Here is a 22,479-nt window from a genome sequence, read left to right as displayed (position 1 = left end):
ATTTGTGCATACAACTTCACACTGTGTGTCCGATTGGTGGGAAGTGTTATACTTTTTTTTTTGAACGTGTAAGATGACCTTATCACCTATTGATTACAATAGTGGGAAGCAAACAAAACAAGTACAGTGTCTAACAGGCTATTAGTCATTTTTTTTTTTATCACATTTGATGTTAAATATTTTCTTTTCTTAAACTACAGCCTGTAACAGTGTTATTTTATATATATATATATAAAAAAAAAAAAATTCCTCCCAGCCTTTACAATGAATTCAATTATTAATATATTAGGTTGATGAGACTGAGGTGAGATCATTTTACTGATCAATAAAACTGGTGACTTCGTCAGCTATTTTTATTTAATTGTATAGTATTGTCTTTCAAATAGTATTTATGCAAAGTAATGTCAAGTGTCGGTCAGTAATAAAAAAAAAAAAAAGAGAAAATACATGTAAATAAGTAAGTGCACACAAGTATTAATAGCTCAGATAATTATCACTCTTTTACCAGCATTTTTTTCTTTTCTGATATCGAGCAGCTTGGGTGGCACATAGTACATATTTAAATGCCCAGATTTAAATTAGATCGCAGTGTCAGCTGGGAAATTACAGGCCCATGAGCTTGTCATCTTGTGAGTGGGGGAAGATAAAAAGATAATATTAAAAAAAAAAAATTAAAACAATAATGATTACTAAGAGTCAGCTTGAGTTTTATGAAAGTCAGAACACATTAAACTTCTTAAAATGGTAATTCAAACAATAGTCTCATCACTTAGTAGATATACCCATCCGGTCACAAATAACAAGGGTACCACAAAACGATATATCCAAAGTTCAAAGCGTTCTATTTGAGAGTTCCGTAGTACCAATAAAGAATATCCATATTTCTCAATCTAATGGCAGGGTTATGGTTCCAAATCCAATGTCCAGTGCAACAAAGTTTCCTCTGTATTCAGTGAATATATACAGTGTAGCCACCTTAGAAAATACAGGGAAACAAAACCATAGTGTAGCACTGTACATTTAGTTAAACTCTCCTTCTCCCATAGAAGAACTCTTCCATAAAATAAATGTGGTGCTCGTTTCCAAGGACCACAGTAAAGGCAATGAATACAGTACAGGATCAAGTTACCACTCCGTCGTCGGTAGTGATGCAGACTGCTCCGTGCACAAGAGCCGGGATTAATCACTCATGCTTTAGAGAAACGTGGAGTCTTGTACCACTGAAACTGCTTCAGAGTGCCTGGAGATTACAAGCTATATGCTGCTCAACGCGTTTTGCCCGCTTTTACCTGGCTTTTTCAAGATAACTGCAGTGGCGGATTTGGGGCATATTTATATACCAATCTATATCGGGAATTGCCAAAGTTCTTAGAGAAACCGTTTTAATTTTGCCCTTCACATTAAAAACTTTTTAAACTTTGCTTTAGTCTAGTTCTTGATTACATATATTTACTTATATGCAAATCTAAGAGAATTGTGTCTGTCTTTGCAGAGGGAATTGGATACATTGTATTGATAAGACCTCCTTTACCACCACCAGTTCTTCAGTGTATACTTAACAAACTCGGACTCTGTTTACCCTAAAGGCTTACAAAGCTGTATTTCACTTTAGTAAATAATGCTGAAAATTTGTGTCTAACCACATAAACCCATGTGAGATCAGCAGTGGTTCTGGCCAGAGATTCCTCCTGCAGAGTCAAGATGTGCATTTTTAGGGGTACATAGGGCAAAGTGGGGGAAACCTGATGCCTAGTTACGAATCTAACCCTTGTCCATTTCCACCTATACCGTATATTGTTATAGAAGTCGTGTTTTCACTACAGTAAGAATTTAAATTTCAAATTTAAGGCCAGAGTAGCCAAGCTGAAAGCATACACTGTGAAACTGACTTTGAATTCACCTTGAATCCTCAATTTAGTGAATAACCCTGTAAATGTATGATGTTATTTAGAACATAATAAAAATAGTGTTTGTTGTCGGTTATCATGCTTTACATCTCTTACATTTTTTTTGTGTTTTTCTTTCTTCTAAGAGTTTGTTCGAAGTAGCTGTGGTGTTTGCTCACCCAGAAACAGATGGAGACTGCCACTTCCTGTAAGTAATATTAAGTGATGTGAATATTTCACTTCTGTATCTTTTACTGTCTGTTACATTTTAGCATGCTTTAGCCATTTTTTATTAAATATTGTGAAAAGTCTGATTGTCATAAAAAAAAAACGAGCAATCAAAAAAAAAAGTGCCTTCCAATAATTTAGTAAACATGATACAGCATATTGTTCACCTAATATTTGTTCACAGATGAGTTTTGTGCCAAATGTTAGAAACAAAATAAACATGTACATTTTATATTCTTCACACCTTGCACTTCTGGTTGTAAACTATGTTGTCATTCTTTTATTTTTTTTTTATGAATCATAAACCATGACTCAAATATGCTTCCACTCAGAATTGATGTACTGTATGGATGCGTAATGTGTAGTAATATCATGCTGTCTAGTATGGCTTTAATGTGAGTTTTAATGTTAATGTCGAGTGGTCTAGTAACGTGATACTATATGCTCATGTTACTTTATTCAGTAAAATATATTTATAATATGTAGACTAATGGTATAAAATCGGCACGCATAATTGCTGGTATGTGCCGTTTTACATTTAGCACTCCTTCACAACAATTTAACATGCTCATTTGGTAGTATAAGTGTACGTTATATCTACAGAAACAGATCTGCTACCTGTTCCTTAAAGGAACACTATAGGGTCAGGAACACAAACATGTATTCCTGACCCTATAATGTTCAAACCACCATCTAGTGTGTGCTGTAACTGGCAAACAAAAGGTAGCAGATCTGTTGATGCTAAATGATGTAATGACCACATTAAATATCATTGGTCCTTAATGGGTCCAATCTGTCTCAAACCCTAAAAACTGGTGATATATTTATGTATATCAAAATGTACTGTATTTTGGACAAAATTCATATATATTTGCATAAACTTGGAAAAGCGCATAACATTAGATCCCACTTTCTGACAAATATGAAAAATGAAGATGAAAACTAAAATTGGAACTAGCAGCTGGAAAATAAGATTTTACCGGTTTCATTTCATGTATGTAAAAAAGGGGGCATCTAAAGGGCAACATAACCACTACATCTCACTACCCATATTATATCTCTTTGGAATAGGTTTCATTTTAAATACGTTCTCTTTTTTATATATATATTTTTTTTATATAGAGCCAAGGTGTGCAAAGACTGTTTTAAAGCTACTAAAAATAAGCAGGTAAGTTAAAAATAGCCCCCTGCTGATTTATTTATATATTCTAATTGTATTGAATTTTTTAATCTTCATTTTGATTGATATTCAGTAAATATAATTAAAGTAAATGAAGATTATTTAGCTTTAACAGCATATGTTCAGAACCTTCAGTGATCGAAGTCCAAAGGGTTGTTATTTTTTTTCTAAATAATGAATTACTGTGAAAGAATTCTGGTGTGAAGTGCTTATTATGGCCCAGCAACGTTTAAGACTATATGATAAATATGAGACAACAAAAAAAACAGGAAGATTGTGTTTTCAAACCCGCTACTGTGCAGGTGGTTGTCATCTATGCATTATTGTATATAATGCACAGTGTGGGTGATACCATATAGTATATGGAGTCACCTAATCTCAAGGTAGTGCTGCAATACTAATGTCCTGCTTTGCTTATGGTTAGTGGGAGTTACATTCATTTTATTTCAGCCCTCTCCTGATAATGACATTATGGTAGAGGAGCTGAGGTCTGTTAGAGATTGTAAAAACACCCACTCTCCCAGGTGGGCATGTGACAGGGGGGTGAATGGGTTAAAAATCACTATTTGTCAGCTCTAGACCAAAAAGGATGATTTAAAAAAATCCCTCTTAACACCACCCGCATCTATTTTAGTTTTAAAGCTGCCACAGTGACACCATTTATAAAGAGGGCATGTTGGGTGAACCCAACCAAATTGGATTAAAAACCCACAAAACACAATTTAGCAATATGAAACTCAAGTATTGCAATATATCTCTGTTCTGTTATGTGATTCTTTAACCCCTTAAGGACCAAACTTCTGGAATAAAAGGGAATCATGACGTGTCAGACACGTCATGTGTCCTTAAGGGGTTAACCAGGCAAAAGCAGGAATTAATAAAGGGACATTTATCACGAGCAAAAAGTAGTCACAGTGCATACAAATATGAAATGGGCAACAAACCAACTTACATTCACCAACAAACAGACAAAATATGTAATCAATAAACAAATCATGACCACTGGGCGTGATCCGGATGAACATCCAAAGTGTGAGGACCTTAATAATATAAAACAACTTAACAAGTATTCACTCCTTAGGGCTATCAAAGCAATCAAAGAAATGGCACCTTTCACAAGGCAGGTAGTATCTGTGTTACTTAAGGTCAGATTTTCATTGAGTTTGACAGTCTTGAGAAAATATTTTGATAATATGTTTCAATCATTGGCTCGTGGAAGCGGATTTTCATAGAGCTGCCGATTTTGTTGTTTTATATTAATACAGACACAGAGCTTTTGATGTTCATTTGTAACAGACTTTTTTATTTGCATTGTGTTTCCATGGTGAATGGAAGGACACTCCCAGCAGTAACTCGTGAGTACTGGACTGAGGAAATGACTATATGATACATTAATACCTCTGAATAGATGGGGGAGATGGGTGTTCTTGTTATTGGGATATCTACTTTCTATGTTTTTTGAGGATGTTCTGCTGTATATCATAAGTTTAGCTTCCCATTATGTCTTGTGATATGTGTGTCATTTGACACCGCTGCTCATAAATCACAATGAGTTGATTTTTTTAAATTTTTTTTTATGATATTGCAGCTTATTTTAGTAACACCATTATTGCACAGCTAGTCAGACACAGTCACACTACTGTCCGTTCCCATGTTTTAAGAAAGGAAGGTACTGTGTATGGTTACTGCAATAACAAGTCAGAAAAAAAGCAAAAATAATACATGGTTTTACTTAATGTGAATATAATACACAAAAGACATTTGCACTTCATGTTCAGGCATGAACTAACTGGGTTGCACAGAGTGCAATGTACCCGGGCGCCTTATCTTAGAAGGCAGATTTACTTTCTCTGCAACTCATGTGGATTCTGTTTACAGTGGACTGCCCAACTTGTTTGTTAACAGCATGCATGTCTGCAACATGAACCCACCCTGTCCCTCACAAAAACCCAAGTCCAAACCCCCATTTAGTTACATTTTCCAGTCATGTAGCTTGTCACATACACTCCTACTGCTACCCTCCCCCACACCGACCAAATGACATATATTTACATTTACCCACCCTGTAACTTGTCACATCTTACATCATCCACACCTACATACCTCATACCACCTAATTACATACTAAGCCACCCGGTCATATAGCTGCCTGCACCGAACAACCTTTATTTACCACCAACACAGTCAAATTTATCAACCCACCAACCATTATTCTACATAAATTATGCACAAGCTCACATACACAATTTCTACACTGCTATATGCAAATTACATATGCAGTCACATATATTTATAAGAAATCTGCATCTTTAGGCTGGTTTAGGATGTTGGGAACTTGAATTTGTTTCCCCAAAATCTGCAGTGTTCTGGCTAGTAATCATTACTAGTTACTACATTTAAAAAGAAAAAACATTTTAGGACTGTTTTTTCCTATTGTACTCTTTATTTTGAAAAGGGATGGTGCATATAAAAAGTGTAAAAGTAGGGAGGGTAATGTGGAAAGGGAAGAACTACATCCATATAGTGACACTGACAAGATCTGCATCCAATTGTCAGGGTTCCTTGGCTCACCTGTGCATGAGTGCTTCTTTCTGTCTTTAATCCACATAGATTGGGACCTTACTTGCTGTTTGAACATGTTCCCGACTGCTACATTTCCTGATATTTGCATCATCTCCCAAATATGATAGTGTGCTATGTGTCCTGATATCTGGCCTGCCTAAATCTAGTGTGCTCTCCCCCCATGGTTGTGGGAAAATACCTAACAGCCACTGAATAAACAAGGGCTCCTAGTTACGAGAAGAGTGGTGGTTTATGTGAAAACTGATGGCCATACACTGACTCAATGTTCTCTGCAAAGCTGTATTAGTCACACGGTCAAATGCATGCACTCATTCACTTATACAGTATAGCCAGTCAGCCACACAAGTATATAATCAATTTGCCATGATTAAATAAAAGTGGTAATGGTGCCAGCATGACCCATACGCAGTCCCCTGGTTTGACACAAACCAAAGGTCCCATAGACTCCTGTGTTCCACCCCCTGCCCAACATATTGCTGTTGCAGGGATTCCATGATTTATTTAAATATTACTCATAACAAATACAAATAAGATATATATATATAAAAGATACGTTTTAGAAATAATTAATATGAAAAATGCGCCCTGGAGTCGAATTCATAATAATCAGTGGAGTGGAGTTCAGTAGAGTCAGATTGTTGCTATAGTAATCAACAGCAATGCTGAGAATCATTGAGAAGTATTAGAATAAAGTGTACGGGTACATAGAATACATACAGACCACAAGCTCTCTGTGCTTTAGAGTAGTGAAGCACAGAAGGCCCATTTGGTTCTGGCAGCCTAGTGTCACATGCAAAGGCACCCCATGTGCAGCAGGTTACTAACCTAACAAGAATGATGTGCTTTTTACATATTCGCTCTGCAGTTCTATAGACAGTGAGCCGAGTTGTCTCCTGGTTTGTTGAGAGCTCCCTGCAGTAGCAGCTCAGCCTAGAGATTTGCAGCAATGTAATGTTTTTGTGTATATGTTTGCATATAAGTTTATCTTAGTGCAACTTAATTCACGTTAGTGACTCTATAAGGTAGTGGTAATCAGCAAGTAGCTCTCTCAAGATCTGACGTGGCACATTATTTTCTATATGTTGACTGTAGCTGGAAAACATCATGGTGATGTAGTTACCCGAAAACTGGTAGGATACCTGTTGCCTGTCCGTAGATTTATGAAGTATTAGTGTTAGTAAAAATTCTACTAACATGGAGAGCGTTGGATGAAGGGAACATATTTGGAAAAAAGAACTAATATGGCCAGGAAGAAGAAGAGGGCATTTGTGTGAAAAGGGGGTTGATATCGATGTTCTAAAAATATATACTGCAAGTGTGGGATAAGTGAGTACTTAAAAAGAACTGGTGTAGATCTTGGAGAAAAGGGGGTTTATGAGTGTTCTAGATGGAAGAAGGATGAGGATGTATGGAAATGGAAAATAAAATGAAAGATGGGTGTGCTAAAACAGAACAGGGGAGCTTATACAGAAAGCGTGTATTGATGATCAGAGGTCAAGAAGAGCTGATGTAGACAGACGATAGAAGAAACTGATCAGATGCATAAAGGAAAAGAACGGAAACAAATGCGAAGCTGGAACTTAAATGGTGAAAGTAAGCCCTGAAATATTAGAAAACAGGACTGGGATGAAGAAAGGGGGAACAATATCGTCTATAGCTCTCAACACCCACCAACACTGCTCTACTAGATACAAACAATATGGTAGACTACAATGGAACAGTTACATGAAAACTTGTGGACCGTATCAAAAACTACATTTGTATGTAGATGTTAAAGGGACACTATAGTCACCTGAACAACTTTAGCTTAATGAAGCAGTTTTGGTGTATAGAACATGCCCCTGCAGCCTCACTGCTCAATCCTCAGCCATTTAGGAGTTAAATCCATTTGTTTATGAACCCTAGTCACACCTCCCTGCATGTGACGTGCACAGCCTTCCATAAACACTTCCTGTAAAGAGAGCCCTATTTATGCTTTCTTTATTGCAAGTTCTGTTTAATTAAGATTTTCTTATCCCCTGCTATGTTAATAGCTTGCTAGACCCTGCAAGAGCCTCCTGTATGTGATTAAAGTTCAATTTAGAGATTGAGATACAATTATTTAAGGTAAATAACATCTGTTTGAAAATGAAACCAGTTTTTTTTTTCCATGCAGGCTCTGTCAATCATAGCCAGGGGAGGTGTGGCTAGGGCTGCATAAACAGAAACAAAGTGATTTAACTCCTAAATGACAGTGAATTGAGCAGTGAAATTGCAGGGGAATAATCTATACCAGTGGTAGTCAACCTTTTTCTACCTACCGCCCACTAATGCATCTTTCTTGATGGGAAAATTTCCTTACCGCCCACCAGTTTTCACGTACATTTATCTTTTTATTTCTACTTTATGCATGTTTAGAATGTTTTTAACTTTATGAAGTCTAATGAGAAAACAAAGTAAATTGAAATTACCTTTACTAGTGATTAATGAGATCCTTGAGGTTGATGCTGCGAGACTAAATATTTGATATCTGGTTCGATTTTCGTAAGGAACAAACGAAGGTCTCTTCTTTCGGTGATATTCAGACGATTTCTCTGTTTGCTCATGATATGATTTCTCATCTGTGCATCAACTCCCCTCCTCTCCCTCCCCACCTTTTTCCCCCTTTTTTCTATTTTTAATTTTTTTAAATTCTTTATTTTTGTAGTGCGTACGATGGTAACAAATGCTTAAGAGGTACCCCAAAGGCATTCCTCTAGCGTAGTATACACAGGGAAAAACATAAGGGTAAACAGTAGAACTTGCAAATTTTTTGGTTAAGAAAGTTGACAGAATAGGTTTACGTTGTTTAGGTTCAAAAAACAGCATAGTTGGCGCGGAGCCTGACTGCCAAGGCGACCAGACGTGCGGGGAAAGAGCTCCTGGCGGGCGAGCGAAATAAAAGGAAATATCATCGGCTATACAGCCCAACAACACCCCAAGGTGTACCACCCACATCGGGGGTGCACGGCGGAATCGGGGGACACCCTTTGGAAGCCTGTTGGGGCACATAGACCGAGGAGAAATCTGAGGCCTGCGGGAGCTGAAGCCGGAGAGAGGCGGCCGCTCTCTCCGACGCCAGAATCCCCAGCTACCACAACCAATCTAACCCCCCCCCCCCCTCTGGACCGGTGGGGGTCATCCCGGTCCCCGCAAGACAAGCGGGCAAACAGCGGCAACAAGAGAGCAGGCGTACATACCTGGAAGAAGCGCGAATCGGTCAGAAGTGTGTCCAAGATGGCCGCTCATCACAAACCGGCTCTGCTCAGCCTTCTACAAGCTGCTGCGCAGCAGAGGTTTCCACAGCCTCTCAGCGGCCCAGGCGATAGCCTCGTGGATCCGCCCGGCGACCCGCAGACGCCACTATGCTACCCCACTGCGGGCATTCCAAACTTCCGCCCAAGTAAACATCTGCAAGTGTACGGGCGGGAGCCGGAACGCGCCAATCCAGGTACACACACACGCACCCACAAAAGTGGAAAAGAAAACACTGGACAACCCCAAAGCCTCAGCAGAACACCCGGGACCGACAGCGACAACACCAGCAACAAAACATACCCACAGCCAGCCGGGGAGTAAGCACCGAAGAGGCAATTGCTCCTCAGCACAGACACCACCTTCCCACCAAACGAGCGTACCACCCCCGGACAGGATGAAAACAGAGGGTGCTACAGACCAAGCTACAAGGTTTGGGGCCTTATTGGGGACTTTGGGGCTCTCACTTATCCTCTGCCGAGATGGTGTGGGCTAAACAGAACTCAAGCTACACAGCCCTGGAAGCGACAGGATAATTCAGCTTGCATATCTGAGCGGCTTCCCGTTGTACTGAGAGAACCCAACAGATCCTAATCTCACTTTACCCTACCTAACACTTGCTAAAGAAATCTGTTCTAGCCCAGTTATCATATGTTACGTTACATGCCAGGATTTTTTTATGTAATTCAATGTGCCTCATCTTCTCACTGTCTCTTCCCTTTATTATCAGCTAAACTGTGCACAGGCAGCTTACATGCGTAATTGCATCTAGAACGCCTGCCAGGGCAACTCAGAAAATGTATCCTGCTAGGTGTTTCCACGCTAGCTTTGCCATTAGTTCTAACATATACCCTAGACTTATACTGTTTGGCTGGCTTAGAATATTCCTGCTTGAAATACAGTTAAACCTAGCTTCTGTCATTAAGTTCAATTATAGACACGTTTCTCTACTAGACTTACACTGTGCATGCATGTTACCTAACTTGACTACACTTACTAAAAATAATCTGTTGTTTAACATTTAGCATGATTAGTTTGCTAGACTCTGCCCATGAAAAGCACTGTTTGAGTAATCTTTATAATTATTCACTGAACCTACTTGTTATACCTCGTCTGTGTTATTTTTCTTTGTTTTAACCAGTGGTGTATCTTGGTTTTGTGCTGCCCTAGGCAGGACAAAACTCAGACACCCGCCCCCCCCCGCGCACGCGCGCGCCACCCCCACCCAACCCTTCCCCCCTTTCTAAATACACACACATTCACTGACAGATACGCATACACTAGCTAACAGACACACACAGTCAGACACACACAGTCGGACACACACACACACAGTCAGACACACACAGTCGGACACACACACACTAACAAACACACACAGTCGGACACACACTAACAAACACACACAGTCGGACACACACACTAACAGACACACACAGTGAGACACACACACTAACAAACCCACACACACTAACAAACACACACAGTCAGACACACACACTAACAAACACACACAGTCGGACACACACACACTAACAAACACACACAGTCAGACACACACACTAACAAACACACACAGTCGGACACACACACACTAACAGACACACACAGTGAGACACACACACTAACAAACACACACAGTCTGACACACACACTAACAAACACACACAGTCGGGGACACACACACTAACAGACACACACAGTGAGACACACACACTAACAAACACACACAGTCGGACACACACTAACAGACACACACACTAACAGACACACACACTAACAGACACACACTGTCGGACACACAGTCAGACACACACTGTCGGACACACAGTCAGACACACACAGTCAGACACACACAGACACACACTAACAGACACACACACTAACAGACACACACACTATCAGACACACACAGTCAGAGACACACACACACACACTCACATTAACACATTTTTTTTTTATTTGCTCCCCCCCCCCCCTACCTTTGGGAATGCTGGGGGTGGGGGGGTTCTCCCATTCCCTGGTGGTCCAGTGGCTGCAGGACGGCACTGGCGGGCAGGCTGGGCGGCCGGCGAGGGAGCTCTTCCCCTGAGCTCTCTGCTCAGCTCCCTCGCGCGCCGCCCGCAGAGTGAGGCTGGGAGGCGGAGCCGGAATATGACGTCATATTCCGGCTCCCAGTCTCACTCTGCGGGCGGCGCGCGAGGGAGCTGAGCAGAGAGCTCAGGGGAAGAGCTCCCTCGCCGGCCGCCCAGCAACCAGCCCAGCATGTCTGTTAGCCGCAAGGCTAACAAGACATTTGCCTTGGGCATTTGGGGGCGGCGTTTTTTGCCGCCCCCTGGAAAATGCCGCCCAAGGCAAATGCCTTGTTTGCCTCACGGCTAATACGCCCCTGGTTTTAACTTACATACGACAGACACAACTTAACTAAGCCTGTGACCCTTTAAATTCACAAAAAGTCAGTATGTTCACCCGAATAGCTTATCTTCTGCATTATCGGAAAACTGACATGTTGTCTTTATTCTTGACGATATTACAACAAACTATCCTCTTTATGCTTCTCACTCTGTTGAAATAACTGTTTAGTTGAACTTCCAAATATACAAAAATGTGCGAATCATCACGCCAGTGTTTATTCTATGTACAAACCGTGATACGCTGTTGTGGCGTAAGTTGATATGTCTGTAACCCCCCGCACAACAAAAATAAAGAATAAAAACAAACAAAAAAAAAACAGCATAGTTTCCATTTATATAAGACAATAAGTAGTACCAAGATTTTCCTTGTGAATTTTAGCAGTTTAAACCGTAACATTTTTGATCAGCCCCTGGATAGAGACTGGTTATGAGACCTCGCTAGTTTGCAATAAACATGCTAGATTAGTTAGCGATTTGGCTACGTTATCTACACTTAAGTTTGTAGCTTGGTATTGAACAATTTAAGAAGTGCTGCACTTTTTCTTTAGAAATGAAATCAAGAGTAAACAAAGCCAGGCTTATCAAAATAAAGAAAGGTAGATATAGGTGAGAAACTAGTGAAAAGAGATTGCTACATCGTGTCAAGGTTATGAATATGACAAACAATAAGTGTTTAGGTGACTGACACATTGTATATTAAGAGGTTCCCCTGGGCTTGTAAATAGGCTATACAAGGGCTGTCAGCACTTAGTGAGCTATGTGGTAGTGGAACCGTGCTCAGCCTATGCCTGACTTATTATGTAGTAGGTCCCATAGAGAGAGACCACAGATGACCCGCTGAGCTGTTCCCTTCCAGCCCCAGTCCGCTGTACCCGTCTCCCAAGTCTTTTAAGAATGTATAATAACAGGTTTATAAAAGGAGACATGCTAGGTTAGGTAAGGAACGCAAGGAGCATAACAGAATGCCAGGTTGTGTTAGTTATAAACAGGTTAGGTGCGCTAGGTTAGTGGTAGTCATTTCGGTTGTCAATCAATAGTGTATCACCCAGGCATTAAACATGTAGGAGAAGTGAGGAACTGTTATGTCCGTAAAGAGTAGGGTGTCATGTCGTGGAGGTTGACATTATATGTAAGCGGGTTAGGTGGTTAGAGGGCCTACATGTTGGTCATTACAGATGGTATGGCAATCCTGCTCGGTTCAGGGGAGCAGGCAGGCTATAGCGTTGAGATTTTTAGTATAAAACGTGAGGAGAGCAGGTTTTTAGATGTTATTGGATTATAGATTAGCTTAACACCGAGCAGTTAAAGGTTTGAAGGTAGCCCACTAGGACCTCTGTAAAGCCAGGAGTAGGTTAGTGCGCAGGAGCCAGTGCAATTCGTGTATCGGGAGTACTGTCTGGTTCACTCCATGTGTACATATAGTGAGCTAGGAAGGACGCAAGTAGATCTGTGTGTGTTGGAGTTCCTGGCTAGTGTGGGGTGTCTGAGTGTACAGTTTGGCTACGGTTAGTGGGACGAGTGGGTGGTAAGAGGTATGGGGGCTGGTGAGTTTAGTAAGCGTCAGACTATAATAGCGTCATGCTGTGTAATGCCAGTCATTCATTCCGGTGAGTGACTGTTGGGTGCGTGAGGCTGTTTACGCTTTGTACAATAACTGGGTGCTCAGTGTGCCATCAATGTGCCATCGGTCACCAGCAGTCTAGACAGTAAGTGGGAGCACAGTAGTTAGGAGTGAGTAACAACAGTGCAAACAGTAGGAACTATATACATTGTACAGTGTCCCGGTGTTTGGGGCCGACAGGGTTGTAGTCTGCTTCAGAATCGTACAAGATTCCATAATAGCTCGTTAGTTGAGGCATAGTAGGAAAAGTGGGTTGCTATAACCACCCATGGAGATCCAACCCCTGGGTAGGAGACTTTGGCTGGTTGACTGAATTGCGTTATTGTCTCTTGTTAGCCGTATTGGAGCCCAGCAGAGAGTGGAGCAATAAATCGGTCGATGGTTAGTGAAGTCCCAGAGGTTATAGGTCGCTCGGCAAAGGTGGGTGTCGTGGTCCGGTATAGTCAGGTGATGGCGACGTCGGAGTGGAGGTGAAGGCGTCCCAGTTCTGTTTAGGTGGTGACCGTGGCGTATGTGACTGGTGTGAGGTTTCGGGGTACGAATGGTGCACTGCCTGCCGGGTTCCAGCTGTGAGTCGGCGTGGTGGGGGCTCTGAGGCCCGCCTGGAGGATTGAGTCCCATGTTAGGCCCAAGGTCTGTAGTAGTTCTGCTGCGTCTTGTGGGTCGTGGATATGTGGGTTGTCTCACCGCGCTGCACATGGAGTGAGTTGGGGGTCCGCCAACGATACGGAATATTGTGTTGCTGGAGTGTGGCGGTGAGGGGTCGGAGTGATCTACGCCACGCCAGGGTACCCCTTGACAGGTCGCCGTAAAAGGTCAGCTTTGCATTCTCAAATTGTAAGGGGTTTTTTCCCCGGAGGGCGGTGAGGACCGTCGCTCTGTCCGCTCCGGTTTTAAAGGTGAGTATAGTGTCGCTTGTGGCTGAGTCAGGGGCTTTGGCTGGTTTTGGGATCCTGAAGATATCTGTGGGCACGATAGGTATAGTATTACATGGGGGCAGTATGCTGGTTAGAAGGCGTTTGATCGTGTGCGGGACTTCTGTCTCCGGCAGATCTTCAGGGAGCCCTCTGACCTTAATATTGTGTCGTCTTCTCGCGTCCTCCTGGGCATCCAAGCACCGTTCAAGCAGCGTATTTTTGCGGTTCAACTCCCGCATTTCACTTTGCAGTGTGGCGATGGTGCGCCGGTGTTCTTGAGGAGGCCTCTAGCACAGTAATGCGGCCTGTCAGGCCTTGCAGTTCACCTCGGAATATTCGTCCGAGAAGTCCGTGCAGCCTCCATGGAGCGCCACCATATTGGCTTCACTCGGGCCGCATGCTCGCCTCCACATTTCCCCTATTGTGAGCCCCGGGGCTGATACCTCTGCCGCCTTCTTCTTATGTTTGCGTCCCATATGGCTTGTGGGGTGCCCGCGTGTAGTCAGCGTTTAACGGGGGTAAGTTCGGCTTTGATTGGGCGCGATTTCCCCGATTTTTAGCACGGAGCTCCTGAGTAGTGCGTCCGTTCGCCTCGGTCCGCCGGCCGGAAGTCCCCTTTTTTCTATTTTTTAACCTTCCTTATAGCAATGCCCAATATGAAGGCTGAGCTAGATAGCCCACTTACTATTATTAGCCAACAACAATTCTCTCCTTTTCCTTTTCCTTCTTTCTCATTTTTAACAAGTACTCTGCTCCTTCTTTCTCCTATTCTACACGTACTCTGCTCCTTCGTTCTCCTTTTTACACGTACTCTGCTCTTTCTTTCTCCTATTCTACAAATACTCTGCTCCTTATTTCTTCTATTCTACAAGTACTCTACTCACAAACACATACACTTACAGACACATACACTCACAGACAAACACTTACAGACACACACTCTCACAGACAAACACACTCACACATACACTTACAGACACACACACTCACAGAGAAACACATACACACAGACAAACATACACACACTCAAATATACACTTACAGACACACACACTCCCAGAGAAACACATACACACAGACAACATACACTCACATATACACTTACAGACACGCACACACACACACACTCACAGACAAACACACATACACTTACAGACACACTCACAAACACACACACATACACGTACAGACACACACACAGATAAACATACACACACTCACACATACATATATACTTACAGACACAAACACTCACACATACACTTACAGACACACAAATGATTAGTATTAAATGTCCACCCAGCCTCCCTACCTGGAGAGCTGGTGTGGATCTGTCCCTGGGGTCCAGTGGGGCTTCACTTCAGTGGGCTGCAGAGTTCTAATCCGAGGCGGCGAGGGAGCTCTAACCTCTCTGCTCTGCTCTGCTCCCTCGCGGGCTGTCTACTGATGACAGGAGCCGGAATATGACGTCATATTACGGCTCCCACGGCATCAGCAAACATCGTGCGAGGGAGCAGAGTAGAGAGGTTAGAGCTCCCTCGCCGCCTCGAATTAGAACTCTGCCACGCCAGGGGGTCCAGAAGGTGGCCTGGCAGGAGGGAGCACTTCCCTCCCGCCATTCACTGAAATCTTGTGCCCCCAAGCAGCTCGCGCCCGCCCACTCTAAAAAGGAGAAATCCTCTCAAAAAGAGGATTAAGCTGCCGAAATCCTTGCCGCCCACCTGGAATACTGAAACGCCCACTAGTGGGCGATAGGGACCAGGTTGACAACCCATGATCTATACACTAAAACTGCTTTACTTAGCTAAAGTAATTTAGGGGACTATAGTGTTCCTTTATTGTACTGTGTTTTCTGGTTATCAAGAATTCTCAAGGAGGGTTCTATTGTATATTAGTAAAATATTATGTTTGAGCAGTGTGGGGCAATCTGTTATAGCATACAATAAGACAGGTAAAGCAGAATTGTAACTAACTAAAGGTGAATTCTGAAAGTATGTACATGTATTGCATGTCCAACAATTGGAAGTTGTCACATCATACATTCTTGTTTGTTCATCTACAATGTTTTTTATGTGTTTTTTTTTGTTGTTTTTTTTTATTAGACCTCACTCTTGTTCTAACTTTCCAGGATGTTTAAAATGTCTTATTTTAAATATGGAAACTGATGCTTGTGTCCCCCAGTGCATAAGTGATAATGATGGAAATATCAACGTATTCTTCTCTGTATATTTGGCACACGCCCTCTTGCTATTATACCATACATTACCTTTTTATTAGAATTTTATACTTTTTCTTAAATGTGGTATGTGTTTTGCATATATATTAGAACTGACTAACACAATTCAAACCACTTACCATAGAAAATGTGCATTGCAAGCATAGTTTTATGGAAGCTATCTGCTTTTGGCCTACTGGTATAGCCACATCCTCTAGTGGATGTCGATGTGACCCGAACACCTCCTCCTACTTATTTCTAATAATGCTAATGGTTTTATTTGTGTCTGCAGTCTGTTTTTACCCGAATGGCAGTTGTGAAGGCATTAGACAAGATAAAAGAAGATGATTTCCATGCGTGAGTGTCTTTTAATCTGCTTCCGAGTACCGTGCATGCATTAACAGAACTGATTTAAAGAGGAAATGTCTGCAAATAGTTAATAATCTGCTGATGTACACCTTTATTTCCTCTTGATCACAGATGGTTATGTCAGAAGGGTTAAGAAAGCTGTTCAAAGTTCAAGGAATTTGTTTTCCTGGGCGATTGGAAAAACTTGTACTTTATCGATCATTGTAGGCTGACACAAACAAAAGTTTTGTAGTTGGTTTAAGCAAAAGATTATAAATGAATTTTCTAGGAATAGTGGCAGGTATTGCGTTGAATGTGTCTTTAAACTTTCCATGATGCCATTGCTGTACTAATGGCTATTCTTTGTAATTGTAAACTAAATTTTCCTGAGTGATCAACCAGTCTTTACTGTGAATATGAAAATATTTGCTATGATGGACTGCCGAATGGGATATTTACATTAGAGTCATCAAGGGATTTTAATTTTTTTGTCATGTACACAAAGTATATAGAAGTTTTTCTGCCATTCGGTGTGTTGCGAATAAACCCAACTTCGTCTAATTTATGCTTAAAATTGCAGTTCCCATTTCAATACCTGACCATTCCTAGTTTAGTAAATTACCCTAATTGAGGGAAACAGCTTGTGACTTGACACAGAAGAGTTTAGAAGATAGACCATTGAATCACAGAATAAGACTCCAGTTTTATGGTAAACATTACAACATATCCACTACTAACTCTATCATTTCCTAAACATTCTATTACAACACAATTGAAACATCTACCACAATCAAGAGGATGTTTAATGATGATAAAAAACATCCCATATTTATATTGTATATAAGTATATTGGATGTGTTTATGATCACATTGCTGGAATTTATAGACTTCCTTTTATAACTGTCTTGAATTATACCCTCAATCGAAATATTAACAAACCACGATGGTCATGGAAATAACATTATTAGGCAATCTCTCAATATTTTGTTTTGTAATTCCTACATTTGTTGCTAATTTTACTACCCCCTTCTTCTACATTCTGGCATGCTGTTGGCTGAATATCCTAAATATGTTTTTAGATTCGCGCTTTCAGTTCCTTACTTCCAGGATTAAGTTAGTGTGATCTATGATGTGATGGATTTCATTCCGAGAGGTGTTCTTTGAGAACAGGGACCAGATTTTAAACCCCTCAGTTACCTGTAAAAAGCTCCTTAAAGGAGCATGCAAATCAGCATAACCAATACAGAAAGTTGTACTGGTTATGGCTCCCCAATATAAGTAGTCAAAAGTTTACTTATGATTTGACAACCTACCTGGGGTTTGCTGGGTTTTGGTCACTTGCTCTATTGAGAGCCGGAAGCTCCTGCATGGAGCATCCATTAGCTCTGGGCAAGCTCTTTGGCCTAGAGCATCATGTGATCTCTGTTAATCAATGAGCTAAGCCCTACAGCCCTGTAATGCTAATAGTAGGTCAATGCAGTCTGCAGAGAGCTTTTGTCCCTCACGGAGGAGTTAACCTGCACCTGGCACTCCTCAGGTTATTTTTCGAACCTTTAGCAAATGGTTTGACTAGTTACACTGGAGCCCGGGGGAGGGGAGAGGAAGGGCTCACCAAGACAATCCTAGTTCCATAAGCACTACAGTGTGGTTATGGTGCTTCGAATGTTCCTTTAATACTGCTGTGGACATCTTATATTCCTAAATTATTCAGTTCTTTTAACAGCTGTTACAATACTTCCCCCCTCCCCCCCCCCCAGAATTAAAGGATCACTATAGGGTCAGGAACACCAACATGTATTCCTGACACTGTAGTGCTGCGCAGGTCTGTTGGTGCTGGCTCCGCCCCCTTTGTGACATCGTCAAAATTGGGAAAGCATTGGATTGTCTAAAATCGGCATAGGGCGGGACCAAATGCCATTTTGGCCAAACAGGACCGGCTCATTGAGATGCATTGAATCAATGCATCTCTATGAAGAAAATTCAGTGTTTCCATGCAGAGCATGGGGACACTGAACGGTAGGGCTGCTTACTGTGCAACCCAGAGCCAGGAAGCCCCTCCAGTGGCCATCTGAGGAGTGCCCACTTGGAGGTGTCCCTAGGGGCAATGTAAACACTGCCATTTCTCTGAAAAGACAGTGTTTACATGAAAAAGCCTGAAGGGAGCTATTATACTCACCAGAACAACTACATTAAGCTGTAGTTGTTCTGGTGACTATAGTGTCCCTTATAAATGTGATTTTGTGGTGCACATTCCAGATTTAACTACACAATATGATTTTAAAATTTGCCTATAGAAAATGTGATAATGTGAGATTGTACTCTAGAGTTTCCATTATTTTTATTGATTTGCTTGTCCATTTTTTCTAGTTCATTTTCATACCCTCCTCAATGTCCAGGGACGGTTTGTGAAGTTGTGGACATTCAGTGCAGTCATGCATCTCTTTTTGTTGCTGGTATTGTATATTTCTGCATCCATAATCACTTTCTTATTTAGTACATAGTCTTATTTAAACATTTAGATATCGTGCACGCAATTAGAGTGGAATAAAATATATTTTTTATTTTCATTTAAACTTGGATAGCTGTTAGAGACTGTACCGCTTTTTAAATTTGGGTAAGTTTTAAAACCATCTCTGAAGGTTTTTTTAATTGAAAGGAGTTTTTTGATTTTTAAAACTCTTTTGGGGTTGGGGGGGGCGGGGAGAAAACGTTTAGGGGGATTTTTCTGGAATCAAACGCTTTTTTTTTTAATGAAGAGTCAAGATTTTTAATGATATCTTATTTCTGTTAAACCTGTGTTTTTGTCAGACATTTTATACATCTGTTGTACATCAGTGCCAAGTAGGATTGCTTTTTACTTATGAATAACAGTTGACCATAGCAGTGGCAGAAAAAAACCTAGAGAGAGCCCTAGTGCTCCCTCTAGCACAAGGGAGTCCAAAAGTTTGATAATCAACTCACCTGCAACATCCACAATTCCCTGATGGGTGTCTACCATTTGTCCAAGATGATATTCGCGAGCAGTAACTTTGTTTACATGTAAACCTGTTTTTGTATGGAGTGTGTGTGTGTGTGTGTGTGTGTGTGTGTGTGTGTGTGTGTGTGTGAATGAATAAAGGGATGTATTTGTGTTTAGTGTTGGCGATTTCAATGCAGTTCTGGTTTTGTATGTACTGTTGCAATTTGAAGGCAGAGATGTATTTGTGTGTAGTGTTTGCCTTTGAATGTAACGGTGTATTTGTATGTAGTGTTGGAGTTTGAATGCAGGGGTGTATTTGTATGTAGTGTTGGAGTTTGAATGAAGAGGTGTTTTTGAATGCAGGGGTATATTTGTGTGCAGTATTGGTGTTTGAATGCAGGGGTGTATTTGTGTGCAGTATTGGTGTTTGAATGCAGGGGTGTATCTGTGCGCAATGTCGGCATTTGAATGCAGCAATGTATTTGTGTGCAGTGTTGGTGGTTGAATGCACAGGCGTATTTGTGTGCAGTGTTGATTTTTGAATGCAGAGCTGTGTTTGTGTGGATGTTTAAATGAAGGGGTATTTGAGTATAGTGTTGGCGTTTGAAGCATGGAATGCATGCACTGCCACACAGACAAAACACATCGACACAGTTATACAAATATACATGCAGACTGACACACACATATTTGTAAGTTAAAATCTACATGTTTCCATATAGTTTGGGTGTAGGAAGATGGCTTTCCTGGGGTTGAGTGGCATTCTTCTGAAGGATGTGGGAGCTGGCTAAAGCTCATGGGAGTGTGAGGCTCCAGGCTTTCTTAGTCCCTCTTCCACTCTTCTCTGTGCCTCCTCCTCACTTCCCCGCGCATCTTTCTGCAAGATGTTAGGGAGTGACCAGAACTTAATTCCTCCCAGCAGGCTGGGAGAGGGGGGGGGGAGAGGGGGAGGGGGGACTAATGATCTGACAGGGGCCCGGTCTGGAATGCTATTAAAGGGCTTCAGGGCTCCACTAGGACACAGAAGTATAAGCCCACCTGGTGGACTGGTAGTTCTGCCGCTGCAGGAAACCCTGTGAGATGCGACGCAACCAGGGCCCAGTCGCGCTCACAACCTTTGAAGAAAGCTAAGAATGTTGATTAAAGTGCTCTGGATATTACATACAATAGAGGGAAAGGGATGGCAGGAGATTCTAGATGGTGAATGGAGGGAAAGGATAGGTGATGGTTAGAAAGACAAGGGGAGATTGAATGGGAAGCAGTTGGTGTACAATGGTGTGTGACTCAGGGGACAGGAAGGCTTGGATTGTTGTAGTTCCCCGTACATTCTAGGGCAACCATTAGCTATGGAGCTACACCTTTCCTTACCCCTGCTGTAAAGCCTGTTCAGTTAAAAGTAATTCAAAATAATGAAAATCTTCACACTGATAGTGTTATTCACTAAAGTGTATAGTGTTGGGAATGTGAAGAGCATTTAAAGTTTTAGGCCAAAACAGCCAGCTTAAAACCATTAGCTGACTTGGAGAGTTTACGTTAATTTGGCTATTGTGGCCTAACATTGGAGTCATTTTGAAAGCCTGACAGTTTACATTAATGCATAAAACGTTCATGCATGTGGATACGTTTGATTAGTTCCCTAGTATTTAGTCTCTGCTTTAGGACCAATATATTATCAATTGTTTTGAAATGCGATCCTTTGTTGCAGGTAGATACAATAAATACTCCAGAGATTTACCGCAAACACCATGGGTAATTGATGGTGAAAGGAAAATGGAATCGTCTGTGGAGGAGTTGATAACTGAACACTTAATGGCAGTATTTAAAGCGGAAAGTAAGTACCTACACCATTGACTAAAGCAGTAACCAAAGTAATACTTAATCATTTAAAGCTGAACTGCCCCATGTCTAAAAAAAAAAATCACCATTCAATATAGCAGTGTAAATCACAATTATGTTGTAATGTTTTTCCATCTGATTTAAGATTATTATTATTTTTTTTTTTTAGATATTTTTAAATAAAATAATTACCTTACTGATTTCAAAGTCCAGTTCTTGTAAGGCACAGCCAGAGGCATAACTACCGGGCCACAGTGCTAAAATTGCTCTGCGCCCCCCCCCCCCACCTTCCATGTGTCTCATTCCCTTCCCACCAACCCCTTCCATGTGTCTCATCCCTCCAGCTCCTCCATGTGTCTCATTCCCCACCCCAGCCCCTCTATGTGTCTCATTCCCCACCCCAGCCCCTCCATGTGCCTCATTCCTCAACCCAGCCCCTCCATGTGCCTCATTCCTCAACCCAGCCCCTCCACGTGTCTCATTCCTCAACCCAGCCCCTCCACGTGTCTCATTCCTCAACCCAGCCCCTCCATGTGTCTCATTCCTCAACCCAGCCCCCTCCATGTGTCTCATTCCTCAACCCAGCCCCTCCATGTGTCTCATTCCTCAACCCAGCCCCTCCATGTGTCTCATTCCTCAACCCAGCCCCTCCATGTGTCTCATTCCTCAACCCAGCCCCTCCATGTGTCTCATTCCTCAACCCAGCCCCTCCATGTGTCTCATTTTTCCACCAGAACCTCCATGTGTCTCATTCTCTCCCCCAGCACCTCCGTGTGTCTATGACACTTCCTGTCAGACCGCAAAACGCTTGGCCATGCTACACACGGTGGCAGGAGGGGACCAGCATAGCACTCCCCTCCTGCCGGTCAACCTGTGACTGCACACTGTTATGGTGGCCCACAGGATGCAACTGCGGCCGTGCCCTCTGGAGTGATGGGCCCAGTCGCAGCTGTGACCCCTGTGACCATGGTAGTTACGCCACTAGGCGCAGCCAAGGCATAACATAACAAGGCATTAAT

General features: G+C 41.9%; 1 protein-coding gene across 1 annotated transcript in view; it reads left to right on the top strand.

The window, feature by feature from the left end:
* The window catches only part of PUS10 (pseudouridine synthase 10), an 89,055-nt gene that overhangs the window by 49,351 nt on the left and 17,225 nt on the right, over positions 1 to 22,479 (top strand). Inside the window, exons 7-11 of the mRNA XM_063441407.1 lie at positions 2,033 to 2,094; positions 3,237 to 3,282; positions 16,610 to 16,674; positions 19,033 to 19,118; positions 21,330 to 21,455. Of these exons, the coding sequence (XP_063297477.1) occupies positions 2,033 to 2,094; positions 3,237 to 3,282; positions 16,610 to 16,674; positions 19,033 to 19,118; positions 21,330 to 21,455 (385 nt within the window). The remainder of the gene's footprint in view (positions 1 to 2,032; positions 2,095 to 3,236; positions 3,283 to 16,609; positions 16,675 to 19,032; positions 19,119 to 21,329; positions 21,456 to 22,479) is intronic.

This window comes from Pelobates fuscus, chromosome 2 (genome assembly GCF_036172605.1).
Source record: "Pelobates fuscus isolate aPelFus1 chromosome 2, aPelFus1.pri, whole genome shotgun sequence".
Taxonomy (NCBI): domain Eukaryota; kingdom Metazoa; phylum Chordata; class Amphibia; order Anura; family Pelobatidae; genus Pelobates; species Pelobates fuscus.
This window is presented reverse-complemented; position numbering and strand designations above follow the sequence as displayed.